Source organism: Drosophila erecta, unplaced genomic scaffold, assembly GCF_003286155.1.
Source record: "Drosophila erecta strain 14021-0224.00,06,07 unplaced genomic scaffold, DereRS2 tig00000021-arrow-pilon, whole genome shotgun sequence".
Taxonomy (NCBI): domain Eukaryota; kingdom Metazoa; phylum Arthropoda; class Insecta; order Diptera; family Drosophilidae; genus Drosophila; species Drosophila erecta.
In genome coordinates, this window is record NW_020825198.1 from 1,019,128 (window position 1) to 1,046,671 (window position 27,544).

Consider the following 27,544-nt stretch of genomic DNA (forward strand, 5'->3'; position numbering starts at 1 on the left):
ATGCGCGTTTTTCAGGGACTGCTTGCGATTTTTGTAATAAAGCAATAAGCCGTTTTGCTCAAGGATTAAATACGATTAAATACGTTTGCGTTTCACCCAGAGCCCCACAATCTTTGTTGATTTCTCCGAGATTCGTTTCGAGTGTTTTATGCCCCAACAACTGTCTTCCAATTATACTTTCTAGTCGTATCTCTCGTAGATTCAGTTGCTCTCGAAAATAACTTGAACATCTAATTGTAAACTAAGCACTCCAACTTATTTTAATGACCGTTGAATCAGACGTACCTTGCGTGAGAACAAAAAGAAAACCGAGAAAATTGTAAATAACTGCTGTTGATTAATTAATAACCTAATTTACGAGTAACTACTAAACGAACTTAATTTGTAGTCTTTAGCCGTGGCGAATCATTATGAATTAGTGAACCGAAAATAATAAATATAAATGCACTGCCAAAAACAAAGGTTTTAAATAAAACAAAAAGAACAACAAGAACAAGATCCACTGCGAGGATCAGGTTCGCGAAACCAAATCGAAAATGAAAACTGCTGTAAATATAAGAATGAATACATATAGAGAAATCATAGACATTTTTTAAAGGCACATTAATTAAAGAGGAGCATGCGATTTGCAGATTTTTTACATTATTTTAATGAACTAAGGAAAACAATAATGAGTTAAACGGAGCTACGAAACCGAAAACCAAAAAACCGAAAAACCGAAAAACCAAACAAAAAATTCAAATGCCACGCGGCCGTGCGATTTTGTAACAAAATCAAAAGACAGAATGTTAACATTGCGTAAAGTTAAATCAAGTATAAAAAACCAAAACGAATTAAACAGGCACCTCAAAATGGCGTTAGGGTGCAAGAACTGGGCACCGGAAACGGAAACAGACTGCTCTTAAGTTGTGTGCACTATTCGAACTGTAAATAACAGATTCTGATCTGCCGAAACAATTAGCCCGCAAAATGCATCCCAAAACAACGGACCGAGTTAGAGACATTATCCGCTAATAGGAAAGCCACTATGGGAAACAGCTAGGACCGGAGCAAATCCCTTAAAGTTCACGTAGCAAGGACACTAACTTACCAGTTACCCCCCAGTTACAAAAAAGCCCTCGAATCGTTGAGATTTCGGGCCACGATAATCACACACAACCAAACAAACGAAGCTAAGCCAGCTGCAATATTAGTGAGATGCCGATTGAGAAATATAGCTGAATTAACACAATTAATTAACAATGGCATTATGCCCTAGCGACTTTTTTACCTGTTTGTACTTCAGTTCGTGGTTCGGATATGTTCTAGCATTTGTCATAGCCACATATAGTTGTGTACATAACTAGTTAAAATTGTGCATACAGGACGGTTACCTTAAGTATATAAATACACGCAAAGGTGAATATTAGCCAGGCCCGAAGAAACACTCAAACTATTCAGACTCGACAGAACCGACAGACTCGACAGATTCGCATTCCGATACACTGAGAATATGCGGCGGAGAGCGAGAGTAATGCGGAATAATAATTATATTATTAATATACAACAATAAACTTGAGCCTAGGTATATGATTCTGAATTTAAATAATTTTTAGTAAGGCAGAGCAAGGAAACCAGAAGCAAAAGCAAAAGCAAAACGGAAACTTAAACACTTGAATGAAATTAAAAGACAACTTATTAAAAATACAAATAAAAATTGATGAATTAAGTAAAGTAAATTGCTCAATTTAGCTGAGAGTATAAATAAAGAATTATACGTTAAGTAATAATTTCAAAATACAAGCCTGACTTATTCTTGGGTTCGGGAACTTAAATCATTTTCACTCTCAGGCGGAGCAGATGCATCCGTACTTCAAACAAAAAGATACATTGGCTGCACTCACTGCGATACTCATCGATAGACAGGATCGGAGTGCGCATGTCAAGGATGTGTCACATTTGGCTGACGGTTCCGGGCTTTAGGGGTATATACCCGTACTTTCGATGGGGTGTGTAAGCGAGTTGGCCAAAAATGGAATTCTCTGGCTTTTAAAATGTTGACCGCCCTGCGTCGGAAAATTCGCTTCGGAATGCAGCGCACGGTTTTGATAGCGGTCCTGCTGGCGGTGGGCATTTTCAGCTACGCCTTCCTCAACCTCAAGTTCTGCTTCAAGTTGATGTCCCATCGGAGCCTCAACCTAATGGTAAGTAACTGCAACTACTCCGCTGTAATATAGGCATTTTTAAGTAAAATCCCCAATCGAATAGTGCCAGAAATTCGAAAAGCACGAGTACAGCGGCTCCCTGTGCGAGGAACTTTGTGGTTCCCAATCCTCCTTCGACAACTTTCAGTGTCCGCTGAATGATATGAAAACCATCCTCTTTACGGCCGAAAAGAACGGAGACTTGTATGCGGTGAAGGTAGGTCGCGTTTTCCCAGTTTCCGCGCCCTGGTTGCCTAGACTACGAGCTTTCCATTTCCCATCCACTTAGCTGGCGCGGCACAACGATGACGAGCTGAGCTGGACGAACAACAAGGGGGAGTCGATATACCCCAAGATCGAGGAGTTCCACGAGATCGTGAAGCTGCACATCATTCTGGCGTACAATGTCACGCTGGATGACAATATGGTGAGTAGACACGAGATTCCATTTAGGAAATTACTAGGTTTCTGACTTCATATGGAAATTTCAGATACGCGCTTTGGTCAACCAGGAAATAGCCGACGACAACTCGCAGCAGATGGTCAGCTTCTGGCGGCTGTTCAAGGACAACAACTACATGATGGGCAAGCTCTTCGACGAGGAGTCCATTTTTCCGGCAGTTCTGGGCTCCTGCGGCCCCTACTACGCCACTGAGGGACTGCAGATTGTGCAGTCCAACCCCAGCATAATGCAGTATCTGTGGGTTGCCAGCTCTAGTCCAAATATTTAGCTTAGAACTTATCAATCTCTCGCTCCACAGGGCCTCCAATCGCGTGCAGCGGCTGAAGCACGCCCTCAACATTATGGAGTACATTTTCCGACTGGACGAAATGAAGCCGGAGCCCCTGAAGATGTGCAAGATGCAGGTGAACCGCTTCGGAACCGCCTCGGAGCGCAGGCTGAAGTACCAAAGTGCCGAGCACGTCTATGTGGAGAGCCAACTGGACAAGCGCCTGTCCAGGGGCATCAAGTGCCACGCCCACCAGGACTGCCACTTTCACTCCTGCAGAGGCCTGTGCGACGAGGAGAAGCAAGCCTGCACGCACATCCAGCAGAACAACAACTTCCAGATATTCTGCGAGCACATCCTCCTGGGCGGCGGCACCTTTCAGCCCGGCCTCCTCAGCGGAGTGCGCCTCTCCAAGGCGCTCCAGCAGCTGGTCAGGATGTGCGTGCAGCCGCCCAAGGAGCATCAGGTGCCGGGACGCCAGTGGGCGCCCAACACGCAGCTCGCCCTGCGGCTCTACAACGAGCTGAAGCAACTGCACCAGGTTGCAGCCGCGGCATCCGCGGGATCCGAGGTTCCCGACGAGGGACTGGCGCGTCGGGGAGTCTAAACCAATTCCCAATGGCAACCGGAAAATGGCAGGCCCGGAAGCGGCGGAAGGTAGATCAATTGGCGTACAGCTGGCTCAAAACTGATAGCATTTTTACAAGTAGACTTAATTAATTACAATTAAATAAAACAAAAATGCTTTTTATTGACTACAACATACAATATAAATCTCGCTATTTGACCAATTGAAGTATCGCAATTATTGATTATCGCAATTAGTGACTCTTTAAAATAAATTAAGCCCAACCGAAAATATTTAAACAATTGAATTTCCCGCGTTTCTTCTTCTTTGTTACTTGCCATTCACCAGTCAACCAAAGAAATTGTAGGGTTCCCACCCATTTCAAACAGAGCGCCAAATTTAAATCCAATACCATGTAACAAAATTTAAACAAGGCTCTTTAAATGCAACCAAAAGAATGACTAACTGGCAGTCGCGATATTAAACAACATTTGCGTTGAGTATGTTAAGTTTATTCAGCTACTTTTGCTTTATTATTATTCACTTTGAAAAATTTAAATTCAGATTACATGCTTTGTTGGTTACATACAATTTGCATAGTGGTTTCTGGATATATTTATATTTATTTGCAGCCTGCGCCCGGGCCAAAAGTTCATCTCGCCAGTGGCGTTTTCCGGGCGTTTTCCGAGGGAAAAGCTGATGCTTACTTGGCTAAAACACAGATTAACACGTTTACTTGATGCTGTTCGCATTGCACTGACGCACACATGATGTCGCAGTTGTAAGTAATATATTTATAGTTAGTCAGAGTAATTGGATAAACTAAAACACACACTTTAATTACCACAATTATCTAGAATTTCGACGGGGGCTTAAGTACAACAATTAGTTAATCGGTAAGTGCCATTAATATAATCGAAAAGAATTCAGTATGTTACATGTTACGCTCGATCGGCTGTGAGTTGCGTAGAGCTCCACGAGTTAGGTGCAAAAATGTAGAAAATGTTGTGGCCATTGGGTTCCCCCCACTGTGCGTTTGCTTGTCATCATCGGATCATTTGACCCAGCGATCCAACCATCCGATCCGTCGTCGCGACTTTAACATTTAATTACGAGTATGCCGGAGGTTCGTTTCACAATTGTTGTAAAAAAATACATTTCATGTTTGCTTCCTACATTTAGCTTAGCTAAATCCTTATTGTTCCGCCTCGCATTGATATATGCAACTTGCATTCATATTCATGTTCCAGACTGTAGCCGGCGTATCGGTGTGTGTGTGTGTGTGTGTTCTAAGAGTGTGCTGAGTGTGTGAGTCTAAGAGACAAAATCGGATTGAAAGCATCGGGTGGACAACCGCTTAGTAACTTCGTCTCGTGTTCTATACTTCTATACATGTAATCGTTTAATCAAATCCTGGTCCTGTTTGAGTAATTTGTTTGCAAGAGACACATGCATTTGAGTGACTCTGACTTATCCTCGTATGCTACACTGTACATTGGCCCAACTGGCTCCTGCTTACCAACTAAGATAAACGCACAGACACCAAAGAGAAATATGCTTCGAAAAACTGGATACAGTGCTTAGGTGTTAGGGCTTCATTTTAGATGACTGCTTAGCCTAAAAGTGTTGTGAACTTGTCTTAAATATAATAACTGAAAATGGCGCAAAGTATGAGCAAACCAAAAATAATTACATCCAGGCAGGCATTATATTTATTTTGGGCATCGTTTAAAATTAGAATAATTAAAAACTTATTGTTTCTGGTTTTGATTACGTTTAAAGCTTACATATTTTATTTGTAAATCATAAAGTACAAATACGCTTTGCATTGCATTAAAAAACTAAAGTTTTGCTTAAATTATTTCACGAAGTTGCTGCACTCGAACGAGTGCCATTACACGAATCTCTGCTCTAGTTACGCAAAGCAAATCAAGTTACTAAAGTTTAAACTATGAATAACGTTTAGCAGCTTAACTAAAACTATGTACCGAACTAAGGCTAGAATAGTTATACTCTTACTCTGCGTTTAATGCGAATAAAAATACGAAACGAAAACGAAATGTAAATTGCTTTTGATTCTGAGTAGTTCTCGGCTGCGGATCGTAGTAAATCAGACTCGGAAAAGTAAAACTAAGAGCAAAGGAGTCTAATTAAGTTAAAAATGCACACAATGTCAAAGGTAATCTTGAGCATATAATACTTTGCGTTTCATACACACAAATCCGGAATCGAAAGCAACAGCTAAATGAACAGAAGTCGACTCAAACTATAATCTAAAGGTGGACTGAACGGAAACGCAGTTGATGACGAATAAATAAATTACAATTACAAGTTACATACAAATTAGGATTGAGTATGCGAGTGTTTGGGTGTTCTGGGTGTGAGTGAGCAAAACTATCCGTAAACAAACTATCCGCACAGACGGAAAACAAGTGCGAGGCTAATGCTCACTGGGTGGCGGGGCACCTTTGCCCAAAACACATTTCAATATCATTTTCTCATACTTTCGTTTGTGGTTCTTGCTTGCTTTCAAGCATTTAAGCTTTCCTGCCTTATCATTTGGAATTCTGACGCCAACGGCGTTCATTTGTTTTTGGTTGACAGGGGATTGGAGAGCATGAAGATCAGGTCGTTCTGCTGCTGCAGTATCTTGTTCAGCATATCGCGCCAACCCGCGTAGTTCTCCTGCGACGCCGCCTGGCAGATGATCGTCATCTCGGGGATCTTGGGGTCCGTCGACCTGATTTGGAAGCGGCAGTCGCCCAGTTCCTTCATTTGCATGTGATTCAGCTGACGGCGATAATCAGATATTGTTAAACCATCCGATAATTGTATATTATTCCTCACTCACCTGTATGTGCGATCTGTATTTGAATATGGGACTGGCGTACTGGTTCTTGGTCTTCTCGATATCCGCAAAGATGATGATCTGCTGGAAGAGGAACACCTGCAGCTCGCGGTGCTTCTGCGCCGCATCCACCACGCAGTTCATGGGTCCCTGCATCAGCAGGCTGCCTTGGGCGGTTATCTCGCCATCGAAGTCCTGCAGGCTGCGCAGCACCACCATCATGTCGTTGACCGTCTTGACGACCACCTTCATCTGCTGGTAGGCCTCCTGCAGCATGGGCACCTCCTTGTACAGGCCGGCTCCCTCGGTGGCCTTGATGATCTCCTTGATGAGCAGCTCGTACTTAGTGATTCGCTGCACCGGCTTGATGATAAGGTTGCTCAGCTGCGAATTGGAAGAGCGGAAGGAAATAAGTTACAGATTACACAAGTTTCCTATGATTAGGCAGTTTGGACTCACATCCAGGCGATGTCCCAGCTTCTGACGTATGCAATCGAAATACTGATAGTGGGCGCTGACTATGTATTCAGACAGCGGTTTGTTACTGCAGTAGGTGTAGTACAGAGCGAACTTGGTGGCCGAGCGCTTGATGAGCGGACCCAGGTCCGCCGGCGACTTCTGGCAGTTGCGCAGGGCTCTCAGGAAGAAGCTGGAAATAGCAGGGGTTAAATAGTTGCTTTCTTGAGATGGCGGCGTTCTCTATACTCACTCCCTGTGCCACTCGTAGATGTCTTTAATATTGTTGAAGACCAACTTCATTTTGCCGCCCTTCAGGTCCTCGGGCATGGGTATATCACTGTTCGTGTTGTTAATCTCCGTCATGTAACTGGAAAGGGAGTGAAAACAGGGGAGTTGTGCATTGAATAAACCAGGCTGTTTGGCATTCAGTACGTACCCATTGACGATCTCATGCAGATCCTGTACATATGCCTCCTCCGTGGACATCAGCTCCGCGAAGACGCATTGCCGCTTTTTGAGGGCCGCAGCCTTGTCGGACACGGCGGAGTGGCTCTGAAAGAGAAGGATGAAAGGATGTGGTTAGTGAGCAGGAGCAAGCGCCATAGTAGCCGTAGGACCCTCACCTCATCATTGTTGTCGTGGGATCGACCGTGGCCGTTTGTGCTGACATTTTCCACTCCTCCGCCGCCATCCACGCGACTGTTGGACTCGTGCTGCTCCTGGAGATTGGAAAACAAGCAGGGGTTGGGGTTAGCACTGCGCTCGACACCATCATCGACTGGAGCACTTACCGTTGTCGTCTTGACAATTTCTTCTATTTCCGAAAGTGGATTGCCGTCCATTTTGCCGGGACTGGCCTGCAAGAGGGGAAAAGCGGGTTAAACTCAATGCTGGTCAGGTCAGATGCATAATGGAAAAGTTTGAGCAACGATTATTGCATTATCCCCTTGTGCAGCAGGCGGCTAATTGAAAAACTTTTTCTACCCGTGCAGCACTTGATGCAATAACTTTTTAAGGCACACAATCTCTATTGAAATTGAATAAACTATGTATATTGAATTAGTCGAACTGGCAACGTTGCTCATCCGCCCAGTGGCCGCAAATAGAGTTGAGTTGAGGGAAAACCTCCATCGTTTTGTGGTAATTTTCAAAATAAACACGTACTAGACGCTCGCATGTTCAGCTCGAATTGAATCACTTGCTTATTTTTGTTTTCCCACTCGCGAGCTCGCGCACCCAGGGCCCCAAATTAATTTCAGTTGCATAAATAAGCAACGTAACTAAACACAAACACACTGTTGGTTTTACTAAATTTATAACCAACATTTGCTTGGGTTAACATGCTGAAAAGTTCGCCCCTCCAGCAGATAACATTGTGTAACTAGCACAATTATAAAGATAAGATAAGGAATGGTCAGCTGTTTGGGCTTGGCCAGAAGTGGAATTTGTCACCGCAAGCGATTTACAACTGCGATGCAGCTTACAAATAAGCGGAAGAAGCAGCTCATGGCACGTGTTGCTTAAAATTCGCGGCGCACAGTGTCAACTTTTTATTTTTGCTTCTCGGCCACCGTCTATGGCGAACTGTCTTTCGAAAATGTGGCCTTTATAAGGACTTTGCGACGACGACGCATTTTGGCAATGCGAAGCCCGAGAATCTCGACGAGCGACTGAACGCCGAGCGCTGAACGGTGCGACTGACTGACTGGCCTAATAGTTTTGCCCGTTGTCCGTTGCCTGTTGCCCCGCATGTTTTACATACTCGCATGCAGGCAGCCACCCCACCTGCCACCCCACCTGCCACCCACTTACCCACCCACGCAGTACGCAGAGTGCTCCCCCTGCGACATCAAAAGAAACTCTCAATCAACGCTCCGCCAAGAAATTCGTCGCACTCGCTGAGGAAAAGCGCTGAGGCACTTGTATCCACTGAGCGAAAGCTGAGCGGGGAGATATAGAGATATAGATACGCAAGTTGGGGCGCCGGGGGAGCTGCCTTTGTGCTCGCGAGTGTGTGTTTTGTGTAGATGGTGTAGCAGTGTTGTTGCTGTGAGTTCTTAAATACATAAATTAATTCGCATTTGCGGGCGCGAGTGATCGACAAGGAAATACCTCTGGCGGTGGCAAGAATTTAGCATAAAATAGAGATTTAACGGGCGCCTCTGCCGAACAATTAAATGCGTTATTTTACGGCGAGTTTAATAAGTTGAAGCGCTACATCTGGGATTCCCTTGACCAAAGTTCCAGCAGTTTGATATCAGCGCTTTACAATGGCTTCCGTCATGAAAAAGCAACAGATTAAAGGAGGAACAATAACAGCCAAAACCAAAGGAACAAAGGCACCACAGCCCACGCAATGACGTACCCACATTTAAGTGGTGTGACATTTAATTAGCCTCTTTGCAAAGGGAAGGTAGTCGACTTGCAACGGCTGATGTCACACACATCCGCGGATATACTCGCATACACATTGTATATGTGGCACTCGCAAAGGAGAACTATTAAAAATTAATGACAATGCAAATAGGCGAACTAAACAAAGGTGGCACAGGAACACGGCCAAGACCCGAATGCCAAGTAGGCCAAAAAGTTAACACAAGCGAGGTACGAAAAGCTAACTGGGTTAAGAAGTTCGCACCCAGGCGATACGGAAAACTCAGAATTTGTAAACAGGAAGGAATACAATTAAATGTTGACGCATCAAGGCGAACCAGCTTGTACCAGACAGCCGAAAATTGGCACGAATGCACGGCAAAAAATAGTTAGATGGATGCATAGCTACTGTTTGTCAGCATAGAATTATATTTGCTCAAATTGCTACTCGGATGTGGCGCTTCGCCTGTACTAAACCCTTTCAATTAATTATGGCATATGAAGTCATTGATCGAATGCTTTTCTGTGTGCTGTGTTCCCTGAACTCAGCTAATAATCATCACCATCAGCGAACTAGAAACACTCGGAACAGAATGGTACAGAGCAGACCAGACCAGACGACATTCAGTTTATTGACGGACAAAGTGGCTACAGCGAAGTCGACGTTCTGGCGACGGACACTTCGGGATGGAAAAAGCTCGAAATTGAGGCGAGACGTCGAATTGGGGAGCTCTCCACACGAAACGGATCATTAATCAAGTTGAAATCCCACGAAGTGCATACATAGTGCGATAAATACTTTGGGAACTACAAAAGCGACAATTAGTGGGAGGCAGATTCCTCAGAATTTCAAATTTTTAATGATTTGTACATTTTTGAGGGATTTCGCATTCATTAAATGCTGGCTGTTAATTAAGTTTGTAAAATGAAACATGAATGCAGTTTCGATAGGAGCTCTATTGTGTCAGCATGCCTCACAAAAAAAGGGTAAAAGTTGAAAACTTTTGTGGACCCAAGGAAAGGAAATCGCGCAAATGCCATTAATTAATTAAGTGGCTTTTGTTCAAGCATTAACAATAGGTACGACATAAAGTGAAGAGCTAGGAAATTGAAATTCCCCTTCAGGTGGTCGAGCACCGCACATGTAGATGGATGCAGCGAGTTCTACGTAATTTAAGGCCACATTCGCAGCCATGAATCAGGCAGTATCCTTTCCCTGTAATTTGCTGGCAGAAGTACCAGCCAAGTGGAAGTCCCGCCCCCACGCGCAGTCAGCCGACAAAGTCTGTGGGCTAATTTGACTGTCGAAATTTATGCGTCGTATCTGCGAGTTCGAGCATCTCTGGCTATTTGTATCTGTATCTGTATCTATTCACTCTCCTGGGTCGAGTGTAAACAAAATAAAGTGGCGCATTTACGGCGAAGGTGGCTGGCCCGGAGAACGAGCAGAACCTGCGAACGGAGGAGGATTCCCACTCCCCGGAGATTGTTCTCTAATTGAGCAAAAACCGTGCTCGGATTGCCGATGACGTCGCCGGAGCAGAGGCGAACGGGCAAAGTCACAATAAACCGCTTTGATTTGTGTGGGAAACACATATTAGAGGAGCTGCGTGCTGAGCAAACAAACTTGGAGCCAACGAATGGTGGCTGATTGGACGGCCTGGCACTGGGTGTATCATTCACGTTAGGGTGGCTCAATGCCTGGGCAGTACTTTTGCAAAAATGCCTTCCATTCACTACAGCTCAACTGTCGTAATGTGCTTCTTCGACGGGGAACAAGGCAGCTAACTTATAAAAGACCTTCTTGTACTTGCTGAGCATAAAGCAAACTTCTTTAAAGTGGCATCTTCACATCTAACATGAGTCCTTGACACAAATCGGTTGCAGCGAAGACACGTGGTTCATACAGCGAGCAATGATTTCCCAACTACTGCAAATCCTGGGGGAAATCTCGGGAAATCGAAGATTGCTGGCTCGGACGCAGGTACTCACCATGTTGCCCGAGCTCTCCTTGGCGTCCTTGGCAAAGGCGGGCGGTCCGTTGGCAATCAGGTGCGGCTCCTGGATGGGTTTCATGGGCGGCGGCAGCTCGAGGCCGACCTCCTCGTCCGGCTCGAAATCTCCGGCTCCGGCTGCTCCTGGATGCTGGCTGGAGCCGGGGAACTGCGACGATGGCAGCACGCTGGCGGGACTGGCACCTGGCTGCTGGCTCTGCTGCTCGGCCAGCTCCTCGGCGTGCTTCTGGGGTGTCTAGATATAGGAAGAGCGCGGAGGAACGTCAAATGATATAAATAAACGCTCGTTAAACGCAGCACTCACTCTCAGGTTTTTCTCCGAGGGCTTCTTCACCAGCGGTTTGCTACTGGGCGGCTTGTCCGTTCCCTTGCGATTCATCAGCGGCAGCCAGTTGCGCCTGCAAAGATGGGACAGGTAAGTGGCAGTTTGTATGGAAGATGCTGAAGATGTTGAAGATGTTTTTCGTGTGAGTTTGCCTACAGGAACTTGCGAATCGCTGTGGTGCTCTGCACAAGTTCCTCCATCGCTCATGGCGTGCCGAATAAAAAGCGAAATAAATAAAACAAAGAGATGCTTGATGGCTGTCCAGCTGCGCGGCTAACATCAGACTGTCGCCAGCATCGAGTCGGCTGCTAACTTGGCCAAAAAGCGCCCGCTGTTCGGATGTCGCCGCTCGCACAGTGGGCACAATTCGCTTTCCCATTACCATTTGCCCTTTTAAAGAGCCCCGAATGCCCCGCCCCTGCGCCGCGCAATTGGTTTTATGATTCCATGGTTTTAAAGCCAAATTTCGGCTTGAGCGCGCGCTTTTATGCTCCAAGTTTTTACCGCACTCGCCGTAAAAGAATATTTCTTTCAGCGCTCCTTTGATTAATTTACAGCCAGAGCAAAGTTTATGGGTCAAGTTTCGACTTTATTTGCGAGCCGAGTCATTAATCAGCCACAGTGAGCACTGCGCAGGCAGTTGGCTTGGGTTTCAACAGCTCATTTGGGGTGCAGGCAACATTCTGCGGTCAGTGGAAATGCAGTAGAGAAAACCGCAAAGCCGCAAACTAAGCTCTCCTTAAATATGCCGTTTATAAATTTTTAATTAGGCTTAATTAACGAGCGCAGCAGTCGCCTTAAGCGCTTCGAAAATCGATAGCAATTAAACAGAGCACGAAAGAGTGGAGCCAAATGGGTGGGAAGGTGGCCCCAGGAGCCAGGACTCAGGACTCGGGAGCCAGGACCCGTGACCCAATGGCATGTAACATAATTCGAAGTAAAAATAAACATTGACACAGACGACAAGGAGCAGGAACGCGGCTTTCGACTGGCCAAATTGGACGAGATAGCAGTTCGGTGCCAGGAGTTGTATTAAGTTTATCGCCAGCTGGCTGGACACATTCAAAATTCATTTGGCTGATGTAATGTTTTAGCCAAATAGCCGAGGTATTCGTGTTTGTGGGGGTATTCGTATTAATGGGTCGCCGCAAAGTATGCAACACAGCTCGGGAAAATTTGCAGTTTCCACCTTCTGCGGGAAAACAAAAGCAGCATGGAAAATCCTTTGGAATATGCAGTCTATAAGTTTGCATAATTGTTTGCTCAAAATGTGTTAATCACAATTTTCAGTTCATCGAATTTTGATAGTGACACCAGCAATAAAAATATTAACAATGAACTTTGAATAATGAAACATGTTTTTATTGCATTAGTGAATGTTTACGCATTACTTTAGTGTCGTAAGCCAGATAATATTGGTGAATAATCATAAAAATATATCGCTCTCATTGAGTCTTATGCCTGAATCATGGTTATACATTTTGTCAAAGTGAAATCATAGATGTATGTGCCCGTGTGTTTGGGTGGCACACAAATACCACTTAGTTCATTGGACTTGGAGCACGCGCCGCTGAGCAGGATCCTCCGCCCCGCTGGCTTTATGGTCCCCGATTCCTTGCATATATCCTGGACAAACACACGCGCATATTGACACAGTGCTTGAGACAAAGAGTCCGGCGCAAAGTGACAGCTGGCGGGGAAGCAGCTCTTCGGCGGCTGCCTCGGACTCGGACTGGGACTCGAACCCGGATGATAATCTATATTCATGCTCGGCAGGAGTGTGGGGCGTTGAGGAAGCAGCTGGCCGAGGAGGAACTACCATTAATGCTCACTCGAGTGAGCCAGCAGCAAACAAAGCGCCCAATTAGAGTGCAAATAGTGAAAGTGTTGCTGTGTTATAATGTCCACGGAGCAACATGGCCGAAAGGAGTAATACTTGTACGGAAAGGAAGTACTTTTCCACCGTATTCCCGCGGAGGGCTAGGTGCGATAAGATTGCTTCGATTTGCAGTGAGTTTCGTGCGAATGCGTAATTATAAGAAATATCGCAGGGCGGTCGAGCGGTATCAAAACAAATCGAAAATCAATCGGCGCTCTTCTGTTTTGTTGCGGGCGCACGAGGCGTATGATTAATACGCTATCGTCTGAGTTCCTTCATCATACGCACACTTATCTCTGGCGCACTCACAGCTAATGACGAAGTCCAGCGCTGACTAAGAAAGGACAAAGGCAGTTTTGCCGTACTGCATTGGGTTCTATTTCAAAAGAAATAGAACTCTGCCCAAAGCCGGCCAGAAATAACTTTATGATTGCGGAGCTTTTGCCAACAGGTTTTAATCACAGATGTGCTGAACAAATGAGGAATTGCTGTGCACGACGGTGGGAAAAACGAAACCGGTTGTTGGCCCAGCGCACATTTAATGGGTATTCCCTATTTGTTTCGGCGCTAATCACGTGAAGTGGGGAATAGGTGCCCGGAACAGAGCAAAACCTCTGTTCTTCCATAACAACCAGCATGATAAGCATTCACCCAGCCCAAGATAACTAAACTGAGCTCAATTGCCACCGGACAAACAGCAAACAACAAACAACGTGTTTATCTTACGGCTAACGAACGTGACGGATCCGTAACTGCAGCTGCATAATGAGCAATAGCTGATAAATCAAATAAATAAATGAAGTTCTGAATCTTCAACAGCGGCAGCTTACTCATTTCGGAGGAAGCAGAGCATGAGGAAATCTATACCAACTTTGCCATAAATAGTGAAATACTACTGTGAATAATCCACTCGTAAAATCATTCAGAAGCAGGTGTATTAACGTTCACCTCTAAAGTAATAATAATCTAATAGGCTTAACGGTTTGGGAAACCAGTTTGCATAAACATTCAGATCAATGGGTTTGTGGTACTCAAACAGTTGTAAACTACCAGTTCGGCTGGCAAATGTCTATTAAAGTCGTGCCTCTGTTTCTGGCATCAAACGAAAACAAAAAACAGAATTAAGGCTGAGTTAGGTTGGGCAATTGAGAAGCTGATGGGGCACATGATGTCCATGGAGCTTGTTATTGCAATTGAGACGAGGGCGACTAATTGAACGTGAGGCTAACTTTAAGCAGACGTTCGCAATCCATTCACCTCCATTGTTTCTGTGCCTTAATTACAGTTTTGCAACTAACTAAATGCTACGCCTTTGTAGAATCGACAGATTTCTAGCGAAATGACAACACATACGTTGATCTATGTTCCAAAAAGTAGCGATTCTTCAGTTCCTTCATGAAGGAGTTGCGCCTCTTGGGGTTTTCATTTTTGATCTCCGGCACGTCCTCACAGCACACGCACTTGAATCCCGATGGTTTCCCATCCAGGGATTGCTGGTGATGCAAAACGGTGCCGTTCCCATTCTCGTTCCCGTTCCCGTTCCCGCTCCCGCTCCCATTTCCGTTCTCCTCAGCCCTCAGCGATATGGACTTGAAGAACTTGTACATCGATTTCGGGCGGGGACGTGCGGGAGCGGAGCTGCGTTTGATTTTCAGCGAATTGTAGTTGGGCGGCGAGTGAGGACTGGACGTCTCATTGTTGTTATCACAGAAGCCGGTGGTTCCTGGCACCGCGGTGGCACTTTCGTGGTGGAAACCGCTCTTGGCCATCTTATCTGGGCGGCTCCGATGGCCGCACTCGCTATTATTGTTGTTGTTGTTGCACATGGCCAGATAAGCGCTCCACTGAGGTGCGCACTTCAAACACAGTGGCGTTAATTGTTTAGGCCGCTTTCAAGAAACCGGCACCGCAAGTCGAGAGACCTTTCCCGCACTGCGTCTAATCGTGAACTGAGCCAAAAGCCCCGAGCGAGCATGAAGAAAAGGTTCTCCCTACGGGTTTCGATTTCTGGAGAACCCGGCCATTCCAACTCGCACACCCACGAGAGAAGTGGGGGAGTACACTTCACGAGTTCCAAAAAATAGTGAATGTTTCGCTAGTTCACCCTGTTTTAGTTTCCAGTATAAGATACCTATTATATTCGCGACACAAGCTTCCACATTCATAAAGGTGTTTCTTTAAAATATTAATAAGAGTTTGATTTCGACTATTTTCTCCCAGTGCAGCAGCCTCGCCTTCAAAGAGCGCAAAACAAAAGGCAAAACAATAACAGTGAGCAACAACTGGGAGCAGCTAAGCGCTTCTTGTGATTATGGTTTTTTTTCGAGCTTTTTCGTGCTCACGGAAAAGTTCTCATAAGTGCCACTCACATGCTCTCGTTGTTGTTGCTTCGTTTTGTACAGTGTAAATAGTTTATATCTTTATGACTTGCGCCTGAGCGCTGCGACATGCGATTAATAGCCCCAGTGAAAAAAGTTGGTGCTGTTTTATGCCGTTTTCCGTATTTCTGATTCCTGGTTAGTGGACCAATCGACTTGGGAAACACGCATTCAACGCATATCTTCTAAAAGTATTTATAGGTCTGAAATTCTTAGGAACCACTGCATTTTGAATCGGAACATGGTTCAGATACTGACTTTTACCGCTAATTGCAAATCAATCAAGCGCATTTGACAAGTTTCTTTTCAGTTTTTACCCCTTAAAGTTGAAATTCCCTCTGAATGTTCGACTTTTATCTGCAGCCTTGCTTTTGGTATCATTGAATTAAGTGAGTCAGTGAATAAGTGCATATCCATCCGAGAAGTTAAGGAACTCGGTGAAATTTGAAGATTACATTGCAGGGCAGACCCAATGACGCACGACAAGTGGATATCTTCTCACTGGAGTAGGAAAAAGTAGCATTTCAGTATTATTAGAGGCAGTGGGACCCCAGTTATCTGTTATTCGGTGGCGAATGACGAATGCCTACTGTGCGTTGATTAATACTACAAATCGATTTATGAATTTGTTTTGCCACCTAGCCAATTGGTCGGGCGATAGAGATAAACCCTGGAGGGCCATGTTAAAGCTGAACACCTGACTACGCTGATTTCGGAGAGATAAAACCACTGAGATAGGACCATTGAACAAAAACCGAGCTTGGAAAATACATACTCAAAAAAAAACACTTTTTTTGACAAAATTCCTATAAAAATAAGCATTAAAACACATTCCGGGCTATTGACATTTTAGGAATATTTAGGCGTAAGAGAAACCCCAAGGGTGTTTTGCTAAGATAAGCAGTTTGACGTAGGAATTGTTTAGGAATTGCCGAAAATATGCGCACTTCTATATAATTCACTGGCTATCACAGCGATTTACTCACCCGCTGAAACCGCGACGCTTAGTGGACGATGAGAGGGCATCCGCCTTGCTGCGATTGCCTGTAAGATCGGAGTGAAATGCGTACAGAAAGGGCCCCAATGGCATGCAAAGTCGATGCACTTACTCTGATCCTGCATGTCGGATTTCTGGGAGCCCGCTGCTGCGGCTGCATTCGCTGCGGTTCCGGAACCGTGCTTGTGTGAGCCCGGCGGCGGTTTGAGCACTGAGACTGGAACGAGTCCTTCCTGCACGGCGGCATCGTCGTGCTGCGGATTCAGGCGCACCAGGCAGAAGTCCGGCTCTCCGGCGGTGGGCGGCTCCACAATCTCCACCTGCTGCCCCTTGGTGACGCTCAGCTCATTGCTGCCCGAGGTGGCGATGTAGTCCGCCACCACCCAGGTGGCCTCCTGGTTGCCCAGCTGGAAAGGATAAGCGGAAGGTCGAGGTGTAAGTATCGGGTGGCGCAGTTAACCCATTTCGGGCACAAGGAAATTTCTTTTTAAAAATGTTTACTTAAGTGGCAATATTATGTCTAGTAGCTCAGCTCTTATTTGAATATAAATTGATATTCATAAGCCGTATTCAGCTTAAATTTACCCACGATGGGTGCATTTCGTTTGAAAATGAAGGAAAATCTAGGAAAAGGCTAAGCAACGCCCATCATCGCGCCAATGATTAAACGAGATTTTATGAGCCATAATAGCGGCGGCATAGCCGGTTTGCGGGTTACGTGTGAAAGGGTTAACATGCTCGGGTCGAGGTCGAGGTGGAGGCCCACGGCGCTATTGATTGACCCCCGGAACAAAGGCCGAGGACTTTGAGGGTTTCAAGGATCATCGGCAGAGCGAACGAACTAATTAGAAAGCCATTCGAGCTTGGCACACGTTCATTGTGCCACGAGGAGCACAGGCACCGAGGCACCGAGGCACCGGAAGGCGGAGCACTTCCGTCGGATTTGATTGGCGGCAGGCCACCAGAACCAACCACCCACCTAATCAGCCCCGCCCAGAATCCTTTGCCCCACCCCCCACCCCCCGCCGCCCAAAACCCCCCTTCTCTGCGCATTAATAATGTACAAGTTTACTAATTTACATGCGGCCCATCGCAGGGTGTCGATATGTGGGCGTCTGTCGGAACTTTAAAGCTGCAGCGGAAAATTGTGCTTAATCGCTAATCGATTCCATTGGATTCTCCTGGGGATTGATGGTTCAAACCACCTGCTCTTCAAGCCTTTCAGATATATGGCTCGGTTTATCACTGCATGGATTATCGAACTTTAAGAGCGCCTAATCCAGTTTGAAGCGACAATTAAAAGGCTGTAATTTCTGTACACGCGCAGGGCTGAAATATTTGAGCATTATATGACATTCCCCCAGCGCCGGGGATCATATCTATTTCACATACAATATTTATGTGGGACGCGCCATAAACTGGCAGAGGCAGCAGGCTGCATGGAAACACCTGACAGGCGGCTCTGTGGCATGGGGCATGGGCCAAATGAGGAAATGATGTCGCCAAGGCAAACGGCGGTTCACAGGGGGTGGTGGGTGGTGGGTGGAGAGGAAAATGGAAAATGGAAAATGGGAAGCAGGGGGAGTGTGCTGGCGCTCATAAGCGCAATTAAATCAACTTCATCAGCGGACAGGAGCAAGAGCAGCGGCAGAGAGCTTAGTTTATTATGCTCGCCTCGCTGCCTTTAGCCTCTGCACGAGTGTGAGTGTTCACTTTGTACACTCAAGAAAACGCTAGTTACAAAGGCCAAGTTATTTATATAAGCAGCTTAAAATCGTAAATGAGTGCCCATCCTAGAAAGCAATCCGGGTATAATGCGTAACCTTCTCAGCAGCAAGGATAATACCGCAAGATATGTGGTTCCAGTCCAAGTTCTCAGTGTACGCACACACACACACACACACACTGTGTTAATTAAGCAGCACTGACACGGAAACGTGCCGCAGTGTTAGTAGGCAGTGTGTGTGTGTGCTCGCACGTTTCCGCTTGTAATGCAATTAGTTGAAAAGTTTCCGGGGAAAAGTTTGGAAAAGTTTTTCGACAACAGGCCTTGCACGACAGGGGCTGCCAAATTATTTTTTCATTTTTATTTATCTGGCGCTCTTAAGTTGCCACTCAGCCGCAATGAAAATTGATTGGCGGCCAACATAAAGGAAACAAATCAGCGGAAAATGTTTTTAAGCTGACTTTAAGTGCGTCGAGCGCCTTTTATGCTGCAGCGAAAACTTGCCGCATAACTCCTGCACACGCCGGTGGCGTATACGCAATGTGCGCCTCATCATAGCCGTCATCATCATCATCAGGCATTATCATCATCTCAGTGTGCTGCAAATTGCTGCAGTCACGAACACGCACACGCACACGCACAAGCACACGCACACTAACCCAGACTCACAATCGCACTAATAAGCTGCCAGGAGGCACAATTTTCCCCCTCATTTTCCACCAGCCAGTTGAGAAAGTGGCAAAGTGAAAACCAGAGGCAAAAGCAGCTGTCAGGAATCAGCAAAATCAACTGGAATAGGGGAGCGCTTTAAGTCGACTGGTAGCCTTTGCAGCTCCATTACTTATCCACTTTCACCGAAAATGAACCCGGCTTTCTTGTACTACCGAGTTTTCCGTTTTATTGTGGCTACAAATTAAGTTCATGCTCGCCTTTGTTTCGCCTTTTGACTGGATCTTTCATTAAAATAATGAAAGGATATTCCAGAGCAAAGAAGGGGGAAACTCGAGCAAATGCAAAGGAAAATGGCACGAGTTTTTCCAGCTGCAAAATGCAATCAGCGCTGCCTTGTTGGTTTACGTCTTTGCCGCCTACGTTTTTGCATAAAAATAATTAACATGGCTTACAGTTTCTTCTGCGCATTTGCATATTTAATAGGCGACTGGCGCAAGGCTACCAGCTAAATTTAAAAGTTCGTCGCAACAGGAAACGAACAATCTTAAAGCTATCGGGACCCATAAATTGGCAGTCTCAAACTTCATCTATTTTCCATGGGTAATTGAAAACTTTCCAGGCGGATTTGCATAGCTGAAAAGGGGAAAACAAACAGAACGAAAAGCGAAGGCCTAGAATGCAGTCGAAGTTGGGGAAAACTTTGCAGCTCGAAGTCCTGGGAGAAAGTCCAAGGGCAAAATTCGTTGACAGTCGACACTCGCACTTCAAGGGCAAAGTTTTTTTCCCAGGAAATTTTACTCTCGCTGCTGATTACATGCTGATAACAATAATAGCTTAGACTCGGAACACAGAAAACAGACTCGCAAAAGGAAAAGGCTCAGCCGGAAAATGTGCGCCTTTTCCCTTTTCCCTCTTGACGGGCAAATTGTAAAGCGATTTGGCAAAATGTTTACGTTATTATTGATGGATCTCCCCCCACGCTCGCCCCTCCCGCAAGGCCAGGATTATGGGGCGTTGGGCACGCTTTCCCCACATTGTATGTAAGTCCATGTCTCTTTTGCCTTTCGAGGAGGGATCGTAAAAACGCAATTGCTGCGACGACGACCCAAAAAGCCATCAATTGTTAAGTCATTAAAAATGTGTTTGGGCATGGGACTCGAAGGAGGGGCACATGAGAGCAAACGTCAGGGTTGTCAAGTGAAATTACAAACATCATTTAACTGATTGGGATAATGGCCCAGCAAGCTGTTTCCTGCACTGAGAAAATAGGATGCCAAAGTCTGACTGCAATACGAGGTTGAAGAATTTTTCTCTTACACTGTGCTTTCAAGGCAACCATTTAGCCAAATTCCATCGACGTTCGGGTAAACATTTCGTAGAAGATGGCGGGCAGTGCGCATTTAAAGCAGCCACTCCCAAAATTCCCAAAATTCGGAAATTCATATATCCAGTACATCAGAGGTTCTCGCACGAAACGGTTCCAAGATGTTGCAGTCAAGGAAAGCTACTTTGTGCGCATTGGTCCTGCTGTGCCTGTTTTTTCTGCCCGAGACGAGCCAAACTCAACTGGACAGGATTGAAGACAAAGTGAACGATATGCGGAGAAAACTAGACGGAATCCAATCCTTACTATCTAATGCCGACAGGAATCGGAATGCACAACTAAATAAGCTCATGGGTTCCTCGCTCTTGAACGCTCTTTATTCGCCAGGAGGGCAATGAAGATCATGTGTGTCATATCATGTATAACTCTAACCGAAATAAGCAGATTGTTCGATTGGTTTTTTTTTTTGAGTGGAATCAATTTTTGGGAATTTATTAAATAAAGCTTTAAACTGCAAACTCAAAGGAGCTTTCCTTCGATCGACTTGCTTTGAAGCGGGATATTGAGTGGAAGGGCGAAATTCTAGACAGATTTCGTATGCCAGTTGTTGCTTGGCTGGCATTTGTACGCCTAAATGACCTCATGGGCGCCATAAATCACACAGATACGCCAAATACGAGCGGGAGGGACCTGCTGAAATATATACATAAATACAAAACACATTTGTGTGAAAATAAATGTGTGTACTCATAGATAGCCGCAAACTGGCTGTGTTTTCTGGGCTACATAAAACATAAACGTCTATTATTCAATTAACTCGCACAGTGGGTCCGCAGCAGGTGCGGCAGGGGTCAGAGGTCGATCCCGGGCCCCGACGTCAATTACGTTGTGGCAAACACCCAGTCGGCAAGATGGCAAACAACAGGCGGAAATGGAAGTCCTTGGAAAGGATGGGCAGCAGTGCACAGCTAAAAAAACCAGGTCCCTATCATCTGAATATTCGCAGGTTAAACACATGCCAACCAGCTTTGTAGCTTTTTGATAAGTGTATAATTAACAACTAGCAAAGTGGTTAGAGTGTCTAGGAGTATGCAAGTCTGAAGGAACTCATATCTTTAATTGCAAGCCCAGCTTAATGAAATGATTTAAATATTTTATCACTTATTTGCTTTTCCTATTCTCTACAAACTACTCTCCCAAACATTCGGTTTCTTGTGTAGCTATCGCTCTGCGGTCGAGTAATTGTACGACTTGTTAACACCAAAAGCAACCGCATTTCCCCCGCATCCACATCCACCCATCGATAGGCCATTGTCTGGCTCGCCTGCTAACGTGGCTCATGGGCGGCCTTTGGATGGAGATGGGGGTGTGGCTTGCAAGTGGGCGTAAGTGCTGAATGAAAGTCATTTACAGCGCAAATCGAATAATATTCCAAATCAATTACGTGCAACTACGACATGATCGAGATCGATAAGGGAAACAGGAAGAAGTTCCGCTCTTTTTACTGGCACTGGGCTTTTTCGACGCTTGTGTGGATAACAATTTAATTACTTAGTATCACTAAGTAGACTCCTGTTTAATAATTCAGTTATTCCACTACTACAGGAGTGTCTGCTGTCGCTCTGTACGTGAAAAGTCAAGAAGGCAGCGGGAATTTAATGACCGATGAGCATTGGCAGAGCAGCTGGGCTACAGCAATAGAATTTGCTTCCTTATCAACCCGTTGTTCCACATCCCCCTGCCACAAGGACCAACAATTTGGTGCGAGCAGCAGCCAAACAAAACCAGCAACCAACAACCAACAACCAACAAGCGACTGCCAGAAGCCTCGGACTTCGAGGCTCAGCCTTGACCAGCCCAAATGCTGTTTGGGATTTTAAAAGAGTTGGCCCCATGTCAAGTTGGGTGTCCTGTCCCCCGACCCAACTGATTCCCTCTTAAACTCTCAAAACCGAGAGAGCAATCAACGGAAGGCGGGGGAGCACAGTTGCGGGGCACCAGGAGCCAGGACATCGGCAATTTGTGGCCGGCAGAGACTCGCTCATGTCCGTTGGATTGGATTGCCAGCGGGCACTGTGGATGACAGATGGACGTGGCCACGTACTCCCCACTTTTTCTCCATGGGGAGCAATTGTGCGAGAGGCGGCTCTGGTTAACAAAAAAAACCCCGATCCCGATGTCTATCGGTGGGCGTGTCACAGCATTTGCCATTGATTTTATGGCCCAAAATGCGAGGCGTTGAGCCACGAGGAAAAAAGAGGAGGCGGAAAGAAAGGCAAGCCTAAGGCTTCGAATCCTGGTGGCCATTCTAGTGGCATGTGCAGTAAGCCTTGTTGGGATTACGACCAACCACATCGGGAGCCCAAATGAAACAGAGAGCATTAAAACCGAGCAAATCGATATTTCATAGTATGAGGCTAAAATTGACTGGACTTCATTTCATTATTCCTAGCACAATTGCCATATCCGACTATTTATTGTATTAAACAACTGCATGGTTTTAATTAAGCTCAGTTTTTTGCATCCTTTAAGCTGTCCTTAATTTGATTTTAGGTTGTGATTGGCTCTGCCAATTTATTACACTTTTATTCAATATTCATAGATTTATATCTGTGGCACGGATTTTGTTTGTGCATGCGAATGAAAACATGCTGTTATTAAATTCTCTGAATTTGGGAGTTTGTTTGCTGTTCTTCAGAATCCGAATAATCCGAATGGCAAATAATTCATATTTGTAAATGTTGATTTATTGCCCCATTTAATTCGCTTAATATATGAAGGCGTTTAATTCCATTCTACGTCGTTTCGAAGAATAGAGATTATTAATTTACCTCACAATCTCCTATTACCATGCACACATCCGAACTTAGCCGAAACTATCTAAGCTTGAATTTCTGCGAAAAGTATGTGCTTTAAGTGCTCTTGAATTTGTTTCTCGTATTGGCAGTGTGCACCCAATGTCAAGAGTCCTGCACCCTGTGGTTCTGCAACACGGATCTCGAGTTTTGCTCTCACAGCATACTTCTGATGACAATTTAGTTACAAATTCGTTTGGCCTTCTGCTTTCCAGCAGCAGCAGAAGCAGCAGCAGCAGCTTCTAATGCTTTGTGTGCTATTTTTTCTCAGCATTTATACTTTTTCCCCGGGCTTGCCATCGCAATTTGCATATCAGTCTTGCCATTGAGGAGCCAACGACAACGACAAGGACTCAGGAACAGAGCCTCCTGGCTTTGTCTGTTTGCCATGTTCTTGAAGAGCGATGTTCTTGGAGTAGTGGTAGTAGTTGCTATCCGCAGGTAACTTTGTCCTCAAGTTTGCAGAACGATGCGATTTATTAAAATTGTTCTACATTTTCTGCACTTTGTTTGCCCGCATGTTGTGTACCCACTCAGCTACAAGATTTTTCTATGCCTTCTCATCCGACTACAAAATGTATTTTCCATTGTTAGGTTGCCAGCGTTTTCTTGTGGCTCTGGGAAAAGGAAAAATAGTTGCGAAAATAGAGGAAGCGCAGCTGAAGGAGCGCTCAATGATGCAGCCAACTGCAGCTGACAGCAGCAGCATCATGAGACACATTTTCGTGTGGCAGCGAATTTCCTTTTCAACGCGCCAGCAGAGAAAATTGGGGGGAAACTGGGAAACTGCTTCCTCACTTCGTTGCCTGCGATTTATTTTGCGTGTGCACTCGAAAGTTTGCCATAACGAAATGCATAAAGCATTCGCCCCGTGGAACGCGATTCGCAACTGGGCAACTTTCAATTTCTGCGCGCAAGGAGATGGCTCACAAAAGTTTACGCCTCCTGCAAATTTGCTTGGGAAATATTCAGCGAACACATAAATATTTTCGTGACACGAAATGGCAGCTTCCCGCATATGCACTGCACAAAAAGAAGACTTAAACAGTTTTCCAGATTTAGTTTAGAGTTAGCAAGATAAGCCAAATGGTCGCACTATCTACTTAACTTGGAGTAATAATAGTGATAAAATGCAAGTGAAAAGTACAAGACTCTTTGAAAGGTTTCTGATGTTATGATGTTGGAGAAATTAAAATGTGTCCCAAGGCTGAAGTTCTAAAGTCCATAACTCAACTTATCTTAATCGGATTTTGAAGTGGCATACCTCTAAATGTTTCTGAAGCAATTCTCTATAAATCTGCATTTAAATTTGAAAATTTATTTTTTTTTTATATTTTTGTCATTTTTCTGATGTTATGATGATGTAGAAATTCAAGAATGACCAAAGACGGAAGTTCTAAAGTCCATAACTCAACTTTTCTTAATCGGATTTTGAAGTGGCATACCTCTAAGTGTTTCTGAAGCAATTCTCTATAAATCTGCTTTTAAATTTGAAAATTTATTTTTTTTTTATATTTTTGTCATTTTTCTGATGTTATGATGATGTAGAAATTCAAGAATGACCAAAGACGGAAGTTCTAAAGTCCATAACTCAACATATCTTAATCGGATTTTGAAGTGGCATACCTCTAAATGTTTGTGACGCAATTCTCTACAAAACTGCATTCAAATTTAGAAATATATATTTTTTTGATTTTTTTGTAATTTTTTTGATGTTATGATGTAGAAATTCAAAAATGACCAAAGACGGAAGTTCTAAAGTCCATAACTCAACTTTTCTTAATCGGATTTTGAAGTGGCATACCTCTAAATGTTTCTGAAGCAATTCTCTATAAATCTGCATTTAAATTTGAAAATTTATTTTTTTTTAATATTTTTGTCATTTTTCTGATGTTATGATGATGTAGAAATTCAAAAATGACCAAAGACTGAAGTTCTAAAGTCCATAACTCAACTTTTCTTAATCGGATTTTGAAGTGGCATACCTCTAAATGTTTCTGAAGCAATTCTCTATAAATCTGCATTTAAATTTGAAAATTTATTTTTTTTAATATTTTTGTCATTTTTCTGATGTTATGATGATGTAGAAATTCAAAAATGACCAAAGACGGAAGTTCTAAAGTCCATAACTCAACTTATCTTAATCGGATTTTGAAGTGGCATACCTCTAAATGTTTCTGAAGCAATTCTCTATAAATCTGCATTTAAATTTGAAAATTTATTTTTTTTTAATATTTTTGTCATTTTTCTGATGTTATGATGATGTAGAAATTCAAAAATGACCAAAGACGAAAGTTCTAAAGTCCATAACTCAACTTATCTTAATCGGATTTTGAAGTGGCATACCTCTAAATGTTTCTGACACAATTCTCTAAAAAACTGCATTCAAATTTAGAAATATATATTTTTTTGATTTTTTTGTAATTTTTTTGATGTTATGATGATGTAGAAATTCAAAAATGACCAAAGACGGAAGTTCTAAAGTCCATAACTCAACTTATCTTAATCGGATTTTGAAGTGGCATACCTCTAAATGTTTCTGAAGCAATTCTCTAAAAAACTGCATTCAAATTTGAAAATTTATTTTTTCTAAGTTTTTTTGTAATTTTTCTGATGTTATGATGTTGTAGAAATTCAAAAATGACCAAAGACTGAAGTTCTGAAGTCCATAACTCAACTTTTCTTCATCGGATTTTGAAGTGGCATACCTCTAAATGTTTGTGACGCAATTCTCTACAAAACTGCATTCAAATTTAGAAATATATATTTTTTTGATTTTTTTGTAATTTTTTTGATGTTATGATGATGTAGAAATTCAAAAATGACCAAAGACGAAAGTTCTAAAGCCCATAACTCAACTTTTCTTAATCGGATTTTGAAGTGGCATACCTCTAAATGTTTCTGAAGCAATTCTCTATAAATGTGCATTTAAATTTGAAAATTTATTTTTTTTTAATATTTTTGTCATTTTTCTGATGTTATGATGTTGGAGAAATTAAAAAGTGTCCCAAGGCTGAAGTTCTAAAGTCCATAACTCAACTTATCTTAATCGGATTTTGAAGTGGCATATCTCTAAATGTTTCTGACGCAATTCTCTAAAAAACTGCATTCAAATTTGAAAATTTTTTTTTTTTAATATTTTTGTCATTTTTCTGATGTTATGATGATGTAGAAATTCAAAAATGACCAAAGACTGAAGTTCTAAAGTCCATAACTCAACTTATCTTAATCGGATTTTGAAGTGGCATACCTCTAAATGTTTCTGACGCAATTCTAATTTTTTTCATTTCCTAATTTTATTCGCAATTTTTACCGATATTCCAAAAAAATCTGAAATTTCTCTTTCGCACTTACACTAGCTGAGTAACGGCTACCTTGTTTTAAGGTCAAGACATAAAAACATTGCCCACTGTTCTTAAATGAACTCCCACGACAACAGGAAAACTTAAATGAAGCAGAAATTTATGAAAGGCCGCCAGCATCAAGTAAATTGAGTAGAAAGTAGAAAGGGCAATGCGATTATAAGGAGACCAGGAAGCTGTCTGCTGCTCGGAGACATCACTCAAGCCCCGAAACTGACAAAAGAAGTTGGGGGTCAACTGAAATGGAGGCAGGAGCAAGGTCAGCACAAGACACAATGCAGCACAGGAAGCGTTGGAGGCGCCCATCGAAGGGGAAGGGGAAGGGAATAAGGCAGGGGCGGCAACAATGATGATATGGCTTATATGGCCTGATGAAGTGATAAATACATTATGTGCCGAGGGCTTGAGGAAAGCACTATTTAAAGAATGTGAGTGACGATGGTGAACAAATAAATTAGCGCACCACACTGCGTATGATTAATGGGCTTATTAAACGGCGTTGCCGCTGTCTGCTTGGGTCAACAACCAGTTTGCTGGCAACGCGGCAACTTCCACAACTAATCGAAACAAATAGCGCAACACGCAATAAGTCAAAGACCCGTACTGCAAATAGAAAAAGTCTTCAGCTAAGGAAGAGATTCACTAGCCATATATATTCAGGCGTCTTGCTACTATTGAAGGCTATAAATTCATCATAAAGGTTTATGGGATAATTCAGAGCGGCACCACATTTGCAGACACTTTTTATTGGTAAGCCTATTCTTATTGAAGGGATAGTAAATGTTTATCTCTCAAAGATTTTCACCCAGAAGTAAAGCTTTCGGTGGGAAAAACTGTCGCATGACTTGT

The 27,544-nt window shown here is 43.8% G+C and overlaps 2 protein-coding genes across 6 annotated transcripts in view; one reads left to right on the forward strand and one right to left on the reverse strand.

Annotated features, from left to right (window-relative positions):
- Positions 1–1,910: 1,910 nt before the first annotated feature.
- LOC6545129 (protein FAM69C) lies at positions 1,911–3,676 on the forward strand. The gene is made up of 5 exons (XM_001971039.3): positions 1,911–2,183; positions 2,248–2,400; positions 2,473–2,610; positions 2,675–2,883; positions 2,945–3,676. Exons 1-5 carry the CDS (start codon positions 2,034–2,036, stop codon positions 3,519–3,521), a joined length of 1,227 nt encoding a protein of 408 aa, XP_001971075.1. The 5' UTR covers positions 1,911–2,033; the 3' UTR covers positions 3,522–3,676.
- Positions 3,677–5,239: 1,563 nt separating this feature from the next.
- Positions 5,240–27,544, reverse strand: part of LOC6545056 (triple functional domain protein) — a 39,099-nt gene continuing 16,794 nt past the window's right edge. For 3 of the 5 annotated variants that reach the window (XM_026977651.1, XM_015158081.2, XM_026977652.1), the window contains 11 exons: positions 16,869–17,163; positions 16,746–16,803; positions 11,482–11,575; positions 11,155–11,412; positions 7,581–7,646; positions 7,413–7,508; positions 7,226–7,341; positions 7,040–7,156; positions 6,790–6,979; positions 6,334–6,714; positions 5,240–6,272 (listed from right to left, as the gene is read on the reverse strand). In XM_026977651.1, the coding sequence (XP_026833452.1) occupies positions 6,066–6,272; positions 6,334–6,714; positions 6,790–6,979; positions 7,040–7,156; positions 7,226–7,341; positions 7,413–7,508; positions 7,581–7,646; positions 11,155–11,412; positions 11,482–11,575; positions 16,746–16,803; positions 16,869–17,163 (1,878 nt within the window). In that variant the 3' untranslated portion in view covers positions 5,240–6,065. Of the gene's footprint in view, positions 6,273–6,333; positions 6,715–6,789; positions 6,980–7,039; positions 7,157–7,225; positions 7,342–7,412; positions 7,509–7,580; positions 7,647–8,273; positions 8,500–11,154; positions 11,413–11,481; positions 11,576–14,734; positions 15,337–16,745; positions 16,804–16,868; positions 17,164–27,544 lie in introns of those variants that run through there. The other 2 variants (XM_015158080.2, XM_015158079.2) reach the window with 2 other exon arrangements.

Bases quoted from the DNA above. Each gene is read 5' to 3' on its own strand.
- LOC6545129 (XM_001971039.3), top strand. From the start codon at position 2,034: ATGTTGACCGCCCTGCGTCGGAAAATTCGCTTCGGAATGCAGCGCACG. The intron at 2,184-2,247 runs GTAAGTAACTGC...CCAATCGAATAG, and splicing joins ATCGGAGCCTCAACCTAATG to TGCCAGAAATTCGAAAAGCA. The intron at 2,611-2,674 runs GTGAGTAGACAC...TGGAAATTTCAG, and splicing joins TCACGCTGGATGACAATATG to ATACGCGCTTTGGTCAACCA.